The sequence below is a fragment of the Euprymna scolopes genome, chromosome 27, assembly GCF_053919585.1.
Source record: "Euprymna scolopes isolate OS-2025 chromosome 27, ASM5391958v1, whole genome shotgun sequence".
Taxonomy (NCBI): Eukaryota; Metazoa; Mollusca; class Cephalopoda; order Sepiida; family Sepiolidae; genus Euprymna; species Euprymna scolopes.
This window is the reverse complement of record NC_136508.1, coordinates 51,635,263-51,655,906: the sequence shown is the minus strand read 5'-3', so window position 1 is coordinate 51,655,906 and position 20,644 is coordinate 51,635,263. Positions and strand designations below refer to the sequence as shown.

General features: G+C 33.0%; 1 protein-coding gene across 1 annotated transcript in view; it reads right to left on the bottom strand.

Annotated features, from left to right (window-relative positions):
- Positions 1-20,644, bottom strand: part of LOC145248857 (coiled-coil domain-containing protein 191-like) — a 72,225-nt gene that overhangs the window by 29,950 nt on the left and 21,631 nt on the right. Inside the window, exons 5-8 of the mRNA XM_080110581.1 lie at positions 20,058-20,224; positions 16,950-17,054; positions 14,283-14,401; positions 2,559-2,733 (exon numbers count right to left, since the gene is read on the bottom strand). Of these exons, the coding sequence (XP_079966707.1) occupies positions 2,559-2,733; positions 14,283-14,401; positions 16,950-17,054; positions 20,058-20,224 (566 nt within the window). The remainder of the gene's footprint in view (positions 1-2,558; positions 2,734-14,282; positions 14,402-16,949; positions 17,055-20,057; positions 20,225-20,644) is intronic.

Below are 20,644 nucleotides of genomic sequence, written 5' to 3'. Positions count from 1 at the left end.
CATCGTTTTTTTTTAATATCTAAACAGGATTATTACTTCGCTTATTCTTTATTTTACCCCCCCCCCCTTACACACACACCTCCAAACATCAGACACTGAGGTTTATATAAAACGTTCTTTTTTTAAAAAAGATAGAAAAACATCAGAGAAACAATGTGAATAGATTGGGAAATAAAGACAAATATGGTGCCCCCTGTCCGGACTTTCACAAAAAAGACACGTCTAGCTGAAACCACTATCAATAATTTCCTCCACTCTTTATCTGTGCCTAAACCTAAATGTAGATTCCATGAACAAAGCTTCTTTCTTAGAACTGCACGCCTTTGGAACTCTCCTCCGTTTTCCTGCTTTCCAACTGACTACAATATGGTTGTCTATGAGTCCAACATGAACAAATTGTTTATGAACCATCCCCTTAAATAATCCAATTTACCAAATTTCCACTACTAATGATCACTATGACATTGTCCCTTTGAACACTGTACACTCATTAACCTTCATCCTCGAGTGGCCTCCGGGCCTTCATAAGTGGTGGCTCCTTTGTAAAAAAAAAAGATAAATAGAGAAACAGATAGATAGAATAGAGAAAGAAAAAAAAAACAGATATGTGTGTATATATATATATATATATATATATATATATATATTGTTTTTAAATATATATATGTGTGTGTGTGTGCGTGTGTGTGTGTGTGTGTGTGTGTGTGTGTGTGTGTGTGCGTGTTTTTATTACTATTTTTTGGTTTGTTTAGTTATATATGTTTCCACTACCAGAATCGAATTAACGATCCAATAGTTTCTTCAGTTCAGACTTGGCAGACTCATTAATTAATTAAGTAAATATATATATATATATATATATATATATATATATATATATATATATGATGATGATTGCAACGTCTTGTCAGACGAGTGCCACTCCCTCAGACACTTAAAGTCCATGAGCCCAAATGCCTGAGGGAGTATCTCCACAAAGATGATGCTACAGAGTCTTAGCTTTGTACAACAGCTAAGTCTCTCTCTCGGTTCAAAATGTTGAGATCCAGCAACAAGCAAGAGCAAGATAGCCAGCAACAAATTAAAGTGCAGACCAGCTTAATGCGGGTACTGGTCTTCCGCTTTATGGTTTTTTAAATCAGAGGTTTGCTTCTCCTAGAAAGGTTGCCTTCACCACGGCTTACGGGAGCCCTCTCTACCCCAATACACATATACACACACACAAATATACACGGTGTTAGTTGGCCGTTGACCCAGAAAAAGAGTTCATTCGCCCTTTGGAAGGTCTTGTTTTTAATCCTTCAGGGAGACTAGCCGCCCTCTTCACCAAACAAGTCTGGTGGGGGAACCAGTTTAGTCGCCGGTGACCCGACCATGAGGCAGGTAGTACTGGGTTACATGGTACCAGTAGCATATGACATGACCTGACCACAATATATAAATATATATACACACGTGGTTTTGTTGTTGATTTTTTAAACCATATATTAAGGTTAACATCTCCGCCTCGGAGAACCGCTGTTTTTCTTAGAAAGTCGCTAATTTTTTATTTGGATGTATTTTTTATTTATTTATCTATTATTTTTTTAAAACAGTAATCTACGGACACATGTGTTTCGGAGCCCTACTCCTCTTCAGCGTAGCTTGACTGTTGTTAGGATTCGAACCTTGGAACATGTATTTCAGTCCAGCACCCTAATCTATTACGCTATGATGCCATAGACGATTTACTGTTTTGGCGCTGGACTGAAATACATAAGGTCCAAGGTTTGAATCCTAACAACAGTCAAATACGCTGAAAAGGAGTAGGGTTCCGAAACACGCATGTCCATAGATTACTGTTTTTAAAGATAATAGATAAATAAATAAAAAATACTTCCAAATTAAAAATTGGCGACTTTCTAAGAAAAACATTAGTTTTCTGAGGCAGAGACGTTAACCTTAATATATTGTTTAAAAAATCAACAACAAAACCACGTAAACAGATAAACAATAAAAACGAAGCAGTAAATCGTCTATGGCATCATAGCATAATAGATTATGGCGCTGGACTGAAATACATAAGGTCCAAGGTTCGAATCCTAACAACAGTCAAGCTACACTGAAGAGGAATAGGGCTCCGAAACACGCGTGTCCATAGATTACTGCTTTTAAAAATAGATATATATATATATATATATATATATATTTGGTAAAACTGGTAATTAGTAAAACCCTCAAGAGAGTGCTCAATACTCTTGCAGAGCAAATATGTGTTTTATTTTTTTATCACCGTTTTATCTGTTTGTTACATATGTTGGACCATGTTTACGATCTAACAGCCTCGTCAGACCTTACAGAAACAGATAAAACGGTAATAAAAAAAATAAAACATATATACAAGAGAAAGAGACATGAATGTGAAAAATATATTAGCTTTGAAACCACTCTCTTTCTTTTTTTTGTTCGTTTGGCTTACTCTGTCTTCTTTCCTTTTCACTTCTTTCTTTGTCTGCTCTGGTTGGAAATTTGATGCATTAATATCAATCGTTTTCTCATATTATAATTGGCATCTTTACCTGTAATTCGAGTGTTTTCTGCCGCATCTTCAACATCTCCATCTTGGCTTCCTGTTGTCGTCGCTGCTCTTCTTTCTGTCTACACGCCTCGACTGTTTCTTTGACTTCCGCCCATTTCTCTCGCTGAATCTCTGATCTTGACTCTTCGGATGCTTTCTCTGCAAGATGCTGTTCTCTAAAGAATAAACGTATGAGCTTGGTCAGTTTAAAGCAGGTCCCACTACTCCGCGATGTTAGGAAGATCAAAGAAATCAGTAGGTGTAGCATGGCATCAAAGACAAAACATAATTTTTGAGATTTGACAAAATCTACTTTTTATGCTAATAAGTCACCATTTAGCAAGGCCAAAAGCCAATTGAGGATAAGGGTTTTTTATTTACTTCCTTCCCACTGCAGAAAGATGTGACACAAGGTCGGAAGGTGGAGGAGAGTCAAGCCAGTGCCTCTAAAGGGGGAGTTTTCTGGCGTTTTAAAAATTGCCTGGGCAGACCCATCAGTATTCCTTAATCAAGGGTGCCTCAAGTTGTAAACTCTCCAAAAACCGAGTGGCAATGGCCTAAGAGAGTGATCCTCCTAGAACTGTACATGACATCACCCATAACTCAGTCAACAGAGAAAAAGCCATTTCATCAATATCCTAGATTCTCTTGGGCTTGGTGTCGAGGGAAAACCTTAGGCTGAGTTAAGAGTTAATGAGATTATCAGTTAAATGATGAACAATACAATGAGAGGATTGAAAACTATGACTGAAATCGATAACATTTGGTTACTTAAGAGAATGGCTCGATAAGCATTTGTTTACATTAGAGTTTAAGAAGACCAAATTGTATTAGGTTTCTGAATTTTTGAGATGAGGATAGATTATTCACATTATTTGGATTCTTTGGACTACTATTCTCACCTTGAGTGTCATTTTCACAATGTTTCGGTCAATGTAACCTCTGACCTTATTTCAATGTATCTTGTTGAATTCAAGAATCTTTCTGTTGAACTCGGGAATCTGCACAAAATTTTGAACAGACCCCTTTATTTAATCCATGGTGGTAGCATGTTCTTATTCTGTTCTCATGAATCGGTAGAAATTCTAAAAAATTTTCCATTGTATTTTTAGTGTCGTCTGCGCTGAGGATTGAACCTTCAGCACATGACGATTAACAAACGGAAACTGAAAAAACTCATTTTAGAAAGAAAAAAAAGAATTAAACCTTTATTTACTTCAAAAAAGGGTATATTGCCACTGAAGTGTTGGGGGGTTACTATGATAGGGACCATATTTATAGGGTGTACAGTAAGGCATCAAGATGTTTTGTTTACATTGCATTTAAATTTCTTGCATGTTGGTACTGCCGGGGAAATAGGGAGCAAGAAGAGAATTCCAGAAGTAAACGGTCCAAGGAAATAAGTGATCAGAATAGAGGATTTTCCAGCATCTATGACCCTCTTTAGTGAAGAGGTGGAATTCAACAGCTAGTTGGGAGTATTTTTGTTGAAGGGTTACAAGTGCAGCAAGTTCATCATATTGTGTTACTGTAAAAATGTTTTTGATTAATAATGAGGGTATGACCCCCAACGATGTCGACAATCTTATTTTTAACTAAAAGTTAGGACAATCAACCAATCAGAAGCTTCCAACTTTATTATAAAAATATCGAATTTTGGATTCAATTCAATTTGCTATCAACCTCCGTCTTGAAACGACTGAATCATGACTGCATTGATTCTTTGCCGCTATTTTTGTTATTAAGAATTACTCAACATTCGAGATCGTGACTACATTGATTCTTCGCCGCCATCTTTTTTTTTTTTTTTTTTATACAGTGATCACCACTTATCAAGGCCCGGAAGCCAGGGATAAGGGTTATTGCATGTACAATACGTTAGTGTGGAGATTTAATAAAAATGTCTACTTAAGGGGGCGGTTCATCAGGAATTTGTTTACGTTGGACTTGAAGACATCCAGGTTGTAGTCAGGTGGGAAGCAGGCAGACGGAACAGAGTTCCACAGGCGTGCAGTTCTAAGAAAGAAGCTTTGTTCATGGAATCTACGTTTTGATTTAGGCACAGATAAAGAGTGGGGAAAATTTTTGACAGTGGTTTCAGCTAGACGTGTGTTTTTCGTAAAAGGTTTGCGAGGGGGGGACTAGAGATTGGAGCTCAGACGATTATTAAGAATTACTCAACACTCGAAATCATGACTACAATGATTTTTTGCCGCTATCTTTGTTATTAAGAATTACTCAACATTTGAGATCGTGGCTACATTGATTCTTCGCCGCCATCTTTATTATTAAGAATTACTCAACACTCAGTTTCGTGACTGCATTGATTCTTTGCCGATTTGATTTACTATCGCCATCTTTGCTCAACATAATGTTTCCACACTAACTGCTGAGTTTAAAAATAATAACAACACATTAATATATGTTCGCATCATATTTTATATTATTGTATATATAACTAGCAATCGGTGCCCGGCGTTGCCCAGGTGTTTTGAAGTGTATGCTGAGGAAAAAAAAACGGTCAATTTTTTTTAAATTTCGACCCCTATTATGACCTCTTAACATTTATTGTTTAGGGATCAAGTAAAGTTAATAAGTTAGATCCATGTCCAAGGAATCTATATATAAAATATCATGTGTTCAGACCTTAAATTGTAGGAGGAGTTTGGTAGAGTTCTCAAAGGTCTAATTGTTGAATATTGACCACTTAATCGCCAAATTTCTGTCGAAAACCTATCACATCGATTTACCCAAATCTCAGTACCCTGTATATCAAATTTCGAATCTGTAGGCTTAAAATTGACAGAGTTTTAGCGTAGGGAAATGCACACAAACACACACAGACACTATCACCTATACATATATATAAACATAAACATCATATATATAAGGATAATAGTACGCCATATATATATAACAAAAGACCATTATTTACTGAAGTGAAAGGAAAACCCGGGGGAACTTTACCCAAAAATAAATCTATATTTTTTTGTGTGTATTGATAGTCTGGTACTTATACAGTTTAGTGACGACATTAAAAAATGGAAATATTGAAAAAAAAATTTATTGTACGTAACTGTTATAGACTGAAGTTCTCCGAAAAAAAATTTCACTTCATTTGATCAAGTAGTTTTTTTTTTACAGCGAAAAACAATGATTTATCACGGCTACGTCAACGTGGCCATTTTGGAAATGTTATTGCAGGCCCAGGAATTCCCCAAGGGCAGGTAACTGCCGCACATAGCAGAATACCTCCATTTTAGGCCAATCTAGCCCTTCCCCCCCCCACCAGAATGAGATTTTTTTTTTTTTTTTTGCGAAGACAGATGCCATGTTTGGAGTGTTTTTTGTTTTTTTTAATTTGTAACAGAAGTAAATAAACGAAGTTTCGAAGTTATCCATGCGTGTCCAACTGGGCATGTTTCGAAAATAATCTCGTATAAAAATTCTTCAATTCTTTGCATTCTTAAATTTCTTTGCATATTCAATAGTATTCTTATTTAAAAAAAAAAAATACGCAAAAAAATTCCAGATTTAAAAAAAAAAAAAACGTAAAAAAATTGCAGATGTGTTGTGCGCATCTCAATATGGCGAGAAAAAAAAGGCTAGATTGCGAAATTTGGCATAAAATGGAGGTATTCTGCTAGGTACATTTCCAAAATGGCCACGTTGACGTCGTCGTGATAAATAATTGTTTTTCGCTGTAAGAACAAACTACTTGATCAAATGAAGTGAAATTTTTTCTCGGAGAACTTCAGTCTATAACAGTTACGTACAATAAAATGTTTGTTTCAATATTTCCATTTTTTAATGTCGTCACTAAACTGTATAAGTATCGATAGTCTTATCAACACCCCTTTTTTCTATTTATTTAAAAAGAAAATACAACTTTATACAAATTCCCTATTAGTTTTTTTTTTCGGTTCTCTTATACGATGATCATCTTTATTTAACTATTACGTGTAATTATATTCATACAGATATTCTATATGATTTACATTTGCGTAATATTTGCGTAGAAATGAAGAAAATAAAATTTACTGTGTATTTATCGTGTTGCCATAACAACGTGACGTAGCCAAGGACGGTAGTGGACGTGAGTGTGTGTGCGTGTGTGCGCGTGTTTTTGTGCTGTATTGTTTGTAGTAGTAGTAGTACTAATAATCTGTCCAGCGTTTGCTTTCTGAATGGCGGACGTTGAGTCGGAGGTTCGATTTTTAGATTGTAAGTTAGTTTCGTATTTTTCTAATTTGTAAATGGCAAGTTAGGAAAAAATTAAACCCTTCCAAGATGGACAATAAATAAAGCCATAATATTTTATGGTATCGTTAAAAGCCTACGAACCATAGTTTTTTAGGAGATGTGATTATTGGATTAACCAATCAGAAATCGTCTGTGGCACACACATCCCTGTTTTTATAGATATACTAGCAATCGGTGCCCGGCGTTGCCCAGGTGTTTTGAGGTTAATGCTGAGAAAAAAAAACGGTCAATTTTTTAAACTTTGACCCCTATTATGACTTCTTAACATTTATTGTTTAGGGATCAAGTAAAGGTAATAAGTTAGATCCATGTCCAAGGAATCTATATCTAAAATATCACGTGTTTAGACCCAAAATTGTAGGAGGAGTTTGGTAGAGTTCTCAAAGGTCAAATCGTTTGATAGCGAGGCCAAATTTCGCGAATTTGGCCTTTTTTTAAAGCAGTTTGGCCTTCAAAATTTATGTTTGGCCTTTTTCTTCACCGATGAAATCTGGGGACGCAACGGAAATTTTCGGCTAAAAAATGTTGTTACTATGCACATCTATGTATTGAAATACAATTTGTGGCAAAATTTCAGGAAAAACTAATGGATGGTTCTCTCGCAATAGTCCGGACAATTCGCTAAATTATCTCGTCAAAACCTTAAATCTCGAATTTTTGTGCATTTTTTTTCGGGGGGGGGGGCTAATTTGGCATAATAGTGTCCATTTAATAGTATTATCTTGAAAAAAATAAAAAAATAAGGAAAATTACCAAAAAAAAACCAAACAAGAACAACAAAAGTGTGCCGTATTTTTAAAAGTTTTATTGCGTTGTTTTTATTTGCTTTTTTTATTTCATCGGTGAAGAAAAAGGCCAAACAGAAATTTGAAGGCCAAACTGCTTTAAAAAAAGGCCAAATTCGCGAAATTTGGCCTCGCTATAAAAAAAAAAATGGGGAAATCCCCCTACTTGAACTTTCTGTTTAATTAATAATGACTCGCTTGTAGCGTTGATTTTTTTCTTTTTTCGCTATAAAAAAATAACTACTTGATGAAATTACGTGATTTTTTCTGTAGGAAAACTTTATCCCATGACGAGTACGTACAATATATATATATTTTTTTAAATATTTCCATTTTTTAATGTCAATGGAAAACTGCACAAGTACCCAAACCCGAAATGTAAAGACCACGAGTGAAGGCGCTTTTTTTTTTTTTTTTTTGGTTTAGTTTCATAATGGCGGCCGTGATGTCGGAGGTTCGATTGTTAGATTGTCAGTTTCGTATTTTTTTAATTTGTAAATCGCAAGTTAGGAAAAAATTAAACCCTTCCAAGATGGACAATAAATCAAGCCATAATATTTTATGGTAAAGGTAAGAGCCTACGAACCATAGTTTTTTAGGAGATGTGATTATTGGATTAACCAATCAGAAATCGTCTGTGGCACACACATCTCTGTTTTTATAGATATATAGATATAGATATAGATAGATATAGATAGAAGATTTTATATTATTGTACATATATTTTATATTATTGTACATATATTTTATATTATTGTATATATATTTTATGTTATTGTATATATTTTATATTATTGTATATATAATTTTATATCATTGTATATATTTTATATTATTGTATATATTTTATATTATTGTATATATAGTTTTATATTATTGTGTATATAATTTTATATTATTGTATATAATTTTATATTATTGTATATAATTTTATATTATTGTATATAATTTTATATTATTGTATAGATATAAGTTTATATCATTGTACATATATTTTATATTATTGTATATATAATTTTATATTATTGTACATATATTTTATATTATTGTACATATATTTTATATTATTGTACATATATTTTATATTATTGTATATATAATTTTATATTATTGTATATATAATTTTATGTTATTGTATATATAATTTTATATTATTGTACATATAATTTTATATTATTGTATATATAATTTTATATTATTGTATATATAATTTTATATTATTGTATATATAATTTTATATTATTGTATATATAATTTTATATTATTGTATATATATTTTATATTATTGTACATATATTTTATATTATTGTATATATAATTTTATATTATTGTATATATAATTTTATGCTATTGTATATATAATTTTATATTATTGTATACTAGCGGGGGTACCCGGCGTTGCCCGAGTGTTTGTTTCCGGGACGGGGGGGGGAGTTTTAAAAAATGTTATGGTAGGTAAGTAGGAAGGATCAAACCCGGAGTCATGAGTAAAAGTAGGGAAATAAAGTGTGAAAAAAAAAAAAAAAAAAACATCTGCAACGTTAACAGTTCGGCCACCAAGAAAAGTCCATTCCAGTTGTTTAGGGGAAAAAAAAAAAAAAAACGACTACGGTAGGTCGGCGCGAACGGGAAAATATAATGTGAATTGTCCAGCACGCTAACCACTACGCCACAGAGCACTGCAGCTTAGTTTAGTGATTTTAAATAACTTCACATGAAAGAACTACGAAGCCAAACCGGTGTTCTCTTCTCAACTGTTCCTTGTGAACGATCCCCAAACGGTGTTAAGTGGTGGCAGGGGGAGGAGGAATTTATTAGAGAGAAAATATTTTACCACTTCCATTGATCTTAACCGATTTTGGCCCTGACTTCTCGGCAGAAAAAGTATAGAAATCTAAGATTATCGAGGAATTTGAGAAATAATAAGCCTATAACACACCTCAGATATTGTTCTGCCGTTTGTGCATATTATATTTGCATGAAATATCTTGATTTTTAATCCTATTAATGTCAAAATCAGACGGAAAAAAATGAGTTCATTTTATTTATATAGAGATATAATTTTATATTAATGTACATATAATTTTATATTATTGTACATATAATTTTATATTATTGTATATATAATTTTATGTTATTGTATATATAATTTTATATAATTGTATATATAATTTTATATTATTGTCCATATATTTTATATTATTGTATATATAATTTTATATTATTGTATATATAAGTTTATGTTAGTGTATATATAATTTTATATTATTGTATATATAATTTTATATTATTGTACATATATTTTATATTATTGTACATATAATTTTATATTATTGTACATATAATTTTATATTATTGTATATATAATTTTATAATATTGTATATATAATTTTATGTTATTGTATATATAATTTTATATTATTGTATATATAATTTTATATTATTGTACATATATTTTATATTATTGTATATATAATTTTATATTATTGTATATATAATTTTATATTATTGTACATATATTTTATATTATTGTATATATATTTTTATATTATTGTATATATAATTTTATATTATTGTATATATATTTTTATATTATTGTATATATATTTTTATATTATTGTATATATAATTTATATTATTGTATATATAGTTTTATATTATTGCATATATACGTTTATATTATTGTACATATATTTTATATTATTGTATATATAATTTTATATTATTGTATATATAGTTTTATATTATTGCATATATAAGTTTATATTATTGTACATATATTTTATATTATTGTATATATAATTTTATATTATTGTATATATAAGTTTATATTATTGTACATATATTTTATATTATTGTATATATATTTTTATATTATTGTATATATAATTTATATTATTGTATATATATTTTTATATTATTGTATATATAATTTTATATTATTGTATATATATTTTTATATTATTGTACATATATTTTATATTATTATATATATATTTTTATATCATTGTATATATAATTTTATATTATTGTATAATTTTATATTATTGTATATATATTTTATATTATTGTACATATATTTTATATTATTGTATATATAATTTTATATTGTTGTATATATAATTTTATATTATTGTATAATTTTATATTATTGCATATATATTTTATAATATGTACATATATTTTATATTATTGTATATATAATTTTATATCATTGTATATATAATTTTATGTTATTGTATATATAATTTTATATTATTGTATATATAATTCCCATGAATTCCTATTCGCCTTTTCTTCCTTTTTTTTTCTTTTTTTACTCGTATATCTCCAAGTATTTGCTCTTGCATGACAATTTAATTCGTTTTTGCATCTTTTGAATAATCAACGATTAATTCCTGATCAGTTTGTTGGTGAAAGAGGGCCCCTAGGGTTTGTTCATATATTATTTTTAAAGTACCGTATAGTTTTTGTACCATTAAAAAAGTTAATATATGAATATATAGCAACGTATCTTTATTGTCAGTGACGATGAGAGATGGAGGGTTGTTAGGAGAAAGATGCATGCATAGGAATTTGACAGTTAATTTTTCTTATCCCAAATCACTAACCAACTCCTAATATCAATTTTGGGCTGTTATTATATAACAATTCAACCTATCTGTTCTTTTTTTCCTTTTTTTTTCTCAGTGCAACCCGATTTCATTTGCACATACTTTTCGTCAAATGACCTTTTCTACATCCAACATTTATCTTATCTTTTGACAATAGGTCATGTTTATGTTGTCTCTTCCCATGCAAGTAATCCTTGATGTTACGTACATTATTTTTATTCAAGTTAGCTTTTCGTACATCCGTCAATTATTTTATTTTTTTGACAATTGATCATGTTATGTTGTTTCTTGCATCCTATTGCCAGATGCACCTCTTCTTGTTGTCAAAACGATTTTTTGGTCCACACAGTCCAGAGCACATTCCATGTTAATACTTATAAAATAGACACAGAGATGCAACTCCGCAGCGATTTGCAAGGCACTAGAACTTAGCAACTTATAAACATGACAGGATTTATTTAAATTAAACAACAATGCACTAAAAATGCACTAAAAATGCACACATGCTTCTTCATACAAGTGCAGGTTCTGCAGCACAGAAGTAGAGAGTATGAGCCACCTGACATGCAGCTGCAAGGTTCTGCTGGGGGACGGCTACTATACAATGCAACACAATGGAGTCTGTAAATATCTTCTTTTTTTTTACATAGGCATCACCACTTATCAAGGCCAAGTGTCCACGAGAGGATAAGGGTTAAAGAGTGTACAGTAGAAATTCGACAATATAGTAATCATTAGTAATGGAACTTAGGTAAAATTTTTAACTTATATGGAACGGCTCTTCAGAAACTTGTTTACATTAGACTTGAAGACACCATATTGTAGTCAGCTGGAAAGCAGGAAAACGGAAGACAATTCCACAGGCGTGCAGTTCTAAGAAAAAACCTTTGCTCATCGAATCTACGTTTAGGTTTAGGCACAGATAAAGAGTGGGGGAATTATTGATAATGTTTTCAGATAGACGTGTGTTTCTTGTGAAAGTTTGGCGAGGGGGGGGGGGCATAGATTGCAACTCAGCCAAGCACTTGCCATGAGAATAATGATAAAGCAGAGACAAACTTGCAACATCTCTTCTGCGAGAAAGAGGTTGCAGGAAAGAGAAAAGGACATCCCTCACAAGGCTACAAAGTCTATTTTGAACTCTATCAAGGCAGGATAAGTCCTTTCTAGCAGCTCCTGCCCAAATGTGGCAACAGTACTCCATCCTTGGAGGTACCTGGCTCTTATATAGATAGAGAATTGCATCAGCAGTGAGATATCTACTGGATCGATAGAAGGATCCCATCATTTTTCCAGCAGCCTTGGCAACAGATTTAATGCATGTGTTCCATTTAAGATCAGGAGTAAAGGTCAAACCCAGAAGCTTTTCAAAACATGAGGCCTCCCCAAGATAAGAGCCATTCATTTCAATTGATGCCAGATAGGGATCAGAGCATTGATGATGTAAAGATAAAAGCTTGGTTTTAGATGCATTTAAAGTAACAAGCCACCTCTTTCCCCATTGTACCACTTGCTCAAAATCAGAAGAGAGAGAATCAGAGAGAACTTGGTCGTTTATGGTCTTAGATGTGCTACTATAAATAGTAGTGTCATCAGCATAAATGTCTACGAATGATGTAAGGATGTGATTTGGAAGATCATTAATGTAGATCAGGAAGAGAGTTGGGCCCAGGATGGACCCCTGAGGGACTCCAGCATTAATACTGAGAGCTTCTGATTTCTGCCCATCAGCCACTACTCTTATGAACCTATCAGAAAGAAATGATTTAATAATTGAGAAGACATTTCCAGCTATACCGTAGCTGGAGATCTTGTGAAGTAAACCTTTATGCCATACTCTATCAAAGGCCTGTAAATATCTCCATTGGACCATCTGTAAAAAAGTTGAATATCAAATGTAGCAGCAAGTTTTGGGGACATGTTTACCAGAAATAACAGTTGGAAATAAGTTATACACCATCCATTATGACTATGCAATCCCTACAGCTATGTACCCTGAAACCAGAACTATTAAATCTGATATTGTGATATGTAACAAGAAGAAAAAGTAGAAGTGAGTATACTGCCTAAGCGAGTGCTAATGTACGAGATGTGTGCAAGGAGAAGTGAGGGAGAGAAACAAGGCCATCACACACACTTTTTTTTTCTTGGGTTAAGAGAACAAATGTTGTATAAACTGACAAGTCTTTCTGTTTCATTCATAACCAATAACAATAAAATATAATTTATAATACACTAGCCTGGGTGCCCGGCGTTGCCCGGGTGTTTAAAGGTGTGTGTGTTGAGCAAAAAAAGAAAAATGGTAGTAGGCAGGCAGGCTCGAACCCGTATCGCAAAGGATGAGAAGAACGTGAAAAAAAAAAAAAAAAACCTGACATCTTTGCCATTGCGTCCATCGCCAAAACCGGAAGTGGTGAGGGTTTAAATTAAGGCTAGTCAATTGAAAAGAGGGAATGACTTTCGAAAATATCGGCGAAAAAAGCGACCCCCTCCTTGTAGAAAAGTGCCCAGTTGAAGGTAAAGGGATACATATTTTTAACCAATATTTCGATATTTGTCATCCGAAGGGTCGAGCTTCAAAACGATACCAATCTCATGAAAATCCGTCGTCTCTGTCGAAAGTTTTAGGCAGGCAGACATACATACATACATACATACATACATACATACATTTAAACAGACAGGTGAGATTTATATTACAGATAACAATAAATTATAATTTATAGTACATGAACATGATGTTGGGTTGAACAGAGGTGAGAGAGAAAAGATAATAAAATATTAAAATTATCAGTAGGAGGAAAACAATCAGTAGGAAGAGAGTTACATAAGCCTGCGATTCTTGGAAAGAAGCTTCTAGACTAGAAATCTGTATTACAATGAAGTATAAAAACAGTGAATTGATGCAGAGTCAAACGAGCTGGAACAAAGGAGGCGGGGAATAAATTATACAATTCTAAAGAATACATGTCATAATAATAGTATCTATAGAAAAGACTGAGACTAGCAACATCACGTCTCTGAGATAGAGGTTGCAAAGAAGAAAGGGTGGGGGTCACAAACTTTTTTCGTTTTTCTTCCATTCTTTTTTTCTCTTCTTTCATTTGTTTTCGGATCAGCGCCATTTCTTTCTGAATCTCATATTCTTCCTGCCGTCTTTTAATTTCTTTTATTTTTTCCTCCTAAATAAAAGAATATAAATGTAGAAAGAAAACTTCGTGTTTATATCAGCTAAACATAATGAACATTATGTGTTTGTAATTGCAATCAATCATGTTTTAATAGAGTAGCGTTTCATTACTGACATCGTTCTAGCCAATAAGATGCTGTAATATTTTATTTAATTCATTCCATGACCGCCGACGTATCTTGAAAAAATTGATATCTCAAAATAATTATTCCCATCTGAATTAAAAGAAACAATTAATTCCAAGAGTAAGAAATATATCAAAAACAAGCTCAAATTACACACTGACGATTCTTTGTGTTTTATTCATAACCAATAATGATAAAATATGATTTATGGTACATAAAAACGGTAACTAATCTAGAGAAAAATGTTGCTACACGAGGGAGAGAGAGCGCCAGAAAAAAAAATGTATATATATATATATATATATATATATATATATATATATATATATATAAATTTTTTAATTTTTTATTGAGCCCTTAATAAATTTACATTACTGTTTCCATTGGATTTTCACCCCAGGAGATGAGGTAGAGTACCAATTTCATCGGAATTTATAGAGTTCACCTATAAATTCCGATGAAATTGGTACTCTACCTCATCTCCTGGGGTGAAAATCCAATGGAAACAGTAATGTAAATTTATTAAGGGCTCAATAAAAAATTTAAAAAATTTATATACCGCTCTATTAACATATCGAGCACTTTTATCGGTTGTTTTTTACCTTATTTCCCTTGAAAAGATATATATATATATATATATATATATATATATATATATATATATATATATATATATATATGGCGATTAAGCTACACTGAATATTCCACGTTTCATCCACTCTAGGACTCTTCAGGCTTATTACTAACTAGCTCTACCTACGTATTGAGCACTTTTGAAGTAAATACTTAAAGTTTACGCATAAATCTATACTTTCGTATATTAATTTTATGTGAGTAAATTAAGTAGTTATATATATATATATATATGTTTTCACAAGTGATAGCACGATCCTTAACAAATGCGTCCACTCAATTCTAAACACCACTGACGAATCGACACGCAACACCACGAACAAATACTGTTGAATTGACACAGATGTTCCAAAGCAGCACCGAGCAATCTTGCTGAATCTACACGCCACAATACAAAAATGTGATAACGCGAGACACGTTACCAAAGCAGTGTATTTCAAAACCCTCGAATCACTTATCGGCTTGTTCTTTTTATAGCCGTTGAGCGAAACTAAATCATCACTTTTGGGTAAGATGGGTGTAGTTCATTAGTGGACCTGATTTGTAATCGAAAGGTCCTGGGTTCGCTTTTCACCGCAGATAGGCTCGACTTATATGCTTGTGCGCTTCCGCGCATGCTCGGCACAAAATAAAGGTCAGATTTAATGTCAGGATATTTTTCTTACACTGAAACAGGTCTTATGTGACATGTATTTGTTTAAACCTGAAATTTGTTGCACAGTGTTATTAATCCTCAAGCGATTAGTAGTAAACTAACCTCTTCTGAAAGAGAGATGGTAAAGCCTGGGAGGGTGCACCTCCTAGAACTGCACAGGACTAGCAACATACTACAGTAAACAGGGATAAGATCATTTCAGAAATGGTCTAAACTCTGTTAACTTTGGTACTGAGAGGGGGAAAAAGCGCTGAGTTGGTTATGGTAGAGGTATGCATTCTTCTCAGTATTTTTTTCCAATTAATATATGCATGCTAGCTGTACGTACCCGGCGTTGCCCACGTCACAGTCATTTTAATTTTTTAAAGTTTTGTTTGCTTGCATAATTTTAGTTGTAAAGGAGACAACTATTTTATATTCTTCAATTAAAATTAAAAAAACTTTGCTGATGTAGGATTTTTAGTGATTCATCAAGAATATTTTTTAATACAGATTGTATGGTTAAGGTGAGTAAATTTTTTAAATAAAATTTACTGCAGGATGTTCTTATATTGCCAATAACATGGTACAACAATAACAAATTACAATATGCTACTCAGAAACAGAACTTGATTTGTCAGCTCAAATGCTATTGGAGTTTGACTTTTAAAATTCGACATGATATCTTTATATACACTTATTTTATTTAAGCAAAAAATATACATTCATAAGTTGTTGTTTTTTTGTTTGTTTTTTTTAAGCAAACACAATCAAAAGGTTCTTAAAACTCCAATCGTTTTTCTTTATTTTGGGGGAGGGTCGAAGGTCATCCAATTTTGTCAAAAACTGTTGGGCTTACCTTACGCTAGACACTCTCACCAAAATACCACGGTCATTTTGTGGCTTCGTCTTACTTAGATGATCCCCAGTTTGTTTTAAAAAAGATTTTATTTACAAAAAAATTAATCATGGAGAGCAAGACAACATTCACAGATATTCATTTTTTTTTCAATGTAGGGTAACCACTGTTTTCCGGGTGCTCAGAAAACAAGTATAGCAGTCTCTAGATGGAAGTGTAAGTTATCATTCAATAGATAGATAAAAGAAGATACTTTCGAACTCACAGGCTAAATACTTGAATTTCTCACCTCCATAACTTTTTGATGCGCTTTCAGGCGAGCTTCTTTTTTCAACTGTATTTCTTGTCGCCTTTTGTCTGCTTCTCTTTCTCTTCTCAAGCGATTCTCTCTCACCTAAATTATGAAGAAACGGTTTTTGCTTTTGAAAATAATATACAAAATTTTCGATTTCAGATTTTTTTTATATATATATATATTCATAGCCTGTTATGTAACAACGAAAGATACCAGAAGTAGGGGGAAAGGGCTGATTTACTGGCTTAGTTTTGAATATCTTGGATGGAGAAATAACGTCCATTTAGACAATGCAAAGACACCTAAACTAACTGAAGGAATAATATCTATCTCCACCAAAAACAAAAAAAAATTAGAATTTAAAAAAAAAAAAAAAAGAGCAAGGTGAAAATTGTTGGAAATTATCAATGCAAATAGAGGTTTTTAACTGTGAAAATTGTAAGAGTTGTCTCCCTTGGACCATGAAAGATTAGTTCCCTTTCTTTATATGATACTTTGATGGCGTGCAAAGGTGATATACAAAGAAGTGAGTTGACGTTTTTCTCTCTCTTCTTTTCAGAATGTAAATAAAAGCCGACGTGCCTCTCTTCGTGTCTGTGTGTTAAACGAAAACATGCTTACGGTTTTCCTTTTTGTTGACGTCGTTTGCCTTCTACACGGTATGTTTTATTTGATTATTAACTTTAAAAATTTTAGAAGTAGAAAGTAAGGCAATAATCAAAAGAAAAATGTAAAATGTTTTTGATGGGGTTATGAGACGAATGGATTCGCCAATCATTTTTATAACAAACGGCTGTGCTAAACAACCAATCAAAACGTCGCAAAATTATTATAAAAACTGTCGAATTTTGGATTCAATCCGTTTGCCATTTGCTATGTCACGGACCGCATTTAATTCTTCGCCGCCATCTTGGTTACTGATCTGAACTACGCCGCCATCTTTGTTCAACACAATGTCTCAAAACTTAACAAAAATGTGTAACGTTGTTATTCTCTCAAACAAACCCAAACGTCATATGTAGAGACGGTCGCAAAGGAAATTAGAACTTCAACACAAATTTCACAAGAAAAAGATATTTATTTTCTTCGTATACTACACTAGCCGCCGACAAGTATTTAACATCAATATGTTTTCTCTTTCTAACCACCACATCGGCCGGCTGTCAATACATGCTACCAGACGCAGCTGGCTGTCAATACACGGCACCAGATACAGCAAAAACATAGGTGAGAATTTTCCAAGCAGTGCCAACAATAAGGTAATATAAAAAATAAAAGTAAAAAAGTCTATCCATACAAAAACATATAAATTTTTTATGTTGAAGAGTTTTATTATAGTGAATGTTTTTCTTTATACTTTGGAGGTCACCACTTATCAAGGCGTAGATGCCATTCTAGGATAAGGGTTAAGTGTTAGGTTGATAGTGAGACAACATGATCAATTATGGAGGAATGAGTAGGAGTAGATTATTTAAGAGGAGGAGGGCTCAATAGGAATTTATTCACATTAGGTTTAAAGACGACCATGTTATAGTCAGCCGGGAAGCAGGTACACAGTACTGAGTTCCATGGACGGATAGTTCTAAGAAAGAAACTCTGCTCATGGAATTTCCATTTAGTTTTAGTTAGTAAGTGAGAGTAGTGAATGCAAGTTGAGAGTGCAACTTTCCAATTGAAGATACATAGAATTTGAGCAGCCATGTTTATTCTGCTGTCATCATACAATTTTAGAGAATGCTTGTAGGCACCCCCTAATTAAATAGGTAATTATTAAACACAAACAACTGAATAAAGAAACAAAATATCTTTTATAAACGAAACAATGGAAAGATTTATCCAGACCAGGTTGAAATCTTTGAAGGAATAGGATGTTCAGCTATGTGGAGTCAAGCATGGGGTTCCCTCATGGATTTTGGTCGGTTCCTTCGTGGTGTCAATCGATGCCAGCAGATGAAAGAAAAGAGAGGCAGTATTTCCATTTTTGCTGGTGGTTGGTTTCTCTCTCTTAGTCAAACTCTGGGCCTGAAGGCCGGGTGAGTTCTAATGAGTCCCAAGAGAGTTGGTGACAAGTCTGTGTCACTTGGAGATGTCTTTAGTCCAAGACCGAGAGAGAGAGAGAGAGAGAGAGAGAGAGAGAGAGAGAGAGAGTTGCCATGATTTAAGCTTTATAAATTTGGTCACATGACTGAGAGCTGACTTTTGGTTGGACGAACTAGAAAGGGAATATGTTCAAAATTTCCAGCTGCGAGAATTCGTTTGTGCTTGTGTTTGTTGCAATCTCGTCTGCTACACAAGTTCATATGTAACAGTGTATAAGTTCAGTAGACTACGAGACAGTGTGTGTATGTACGCTTGTCTTTGTGAGAGTATATGCATTAACTTGCTGCATGTGCCACAACATGTGTGTTCCTCAAGTATCCATTTTTTTGGTTGTGTCTTCATGGTGCTGGTTCTTTTCTTTATTCTTGCTCAAATAAAATTGGTCATGGTGCCAAAAACTAGTGTGTTATATATTCACTGCAGCCAGTCATCCAATATGTTTTCAGTCTATATAATTTCTAAAAAGCAACTTTTGTCATTGTCTTGATATATACACTTGGCAGCAAAATAAAACACACGCAGCTTATATAATATATGGTTATAAAATATTTTGTTTATTCAAATCAACCTTTTCAATTTCAGAGACATCAGTGAAGGTGTGTGGTGAGGTATGTGTATGAGGTATTAGCAGTGGAGAAAAATGTGTTGCTTGTCCTGCCTGTAGTCGCTGCTCTCTGCTCTTCTCATTGTCTGTTGCCCCTATTTTATTTGCACAGATGAGGTCAAAGACACATTGTCTTGAAATGTCAGTCAGTCCCGCTGACCTAATCTCCAGGGATTCTACGTCCCCCATTTTGACTTCTTTGTCCTCATTCCAAGAGCATCTGGATCCAGGATCTGAACAACTTTCCTTTGACGTCATCCCTGGGGTGCTTGCCAAATATCCAACACCTTATCCTCAGATTGCTTCTGGGCCTTGATAAACGGTGACTTCCTTGTAAAATAAGTACATTGTCTTCTTCAAGCAAAAACAAAAAGGTAAATATGCAAAAGCTACAAAACCTGTTTACGACGTAGTTCCATTTTCACTCTTGGATCAACCTCTTTTGCTTTTGAATCGAGCCCCAAATCACCGCGCACTTTCACAGGAACAACTTTTTTCTGCAGCATCTTTTGAATTACATCATCCACAGCAGCATCTTCATCAAAATCCACAGAAAGGGAAAATTCTGAAATGAAATTCAATCTTGCATTCTTGAAAAGTTACCATTTTTTGGAAAGATAAAGTTCCTGTCTTTGAAATAAAAACCTAATTTATTGTTTCATTAAAGGAAGACCTTGAACTTACTCTCAGCTTGACAAACCAGTAGGATATCCAACATAATTTTCTGATGTCCTGAAGTTTGGAAATTGAAAAGTAAATGTGTATACAAACTTTTAAATAGGCAGAATTTGATTATCAAAGAGGAGGGCTCAGCAAGTATTTGTTAACATTAGACTTGAAGACGACCATGTTGTAGTCAGTTGCAAGACAGTCTTATGGCATTTTGTTCCACAGTTATATAGATAGATAGATAGACAGATAGATAGATGAATAAATGGATGGATAGATAGATAGATAGATAGATAGATAGATGGCTGAATAAATA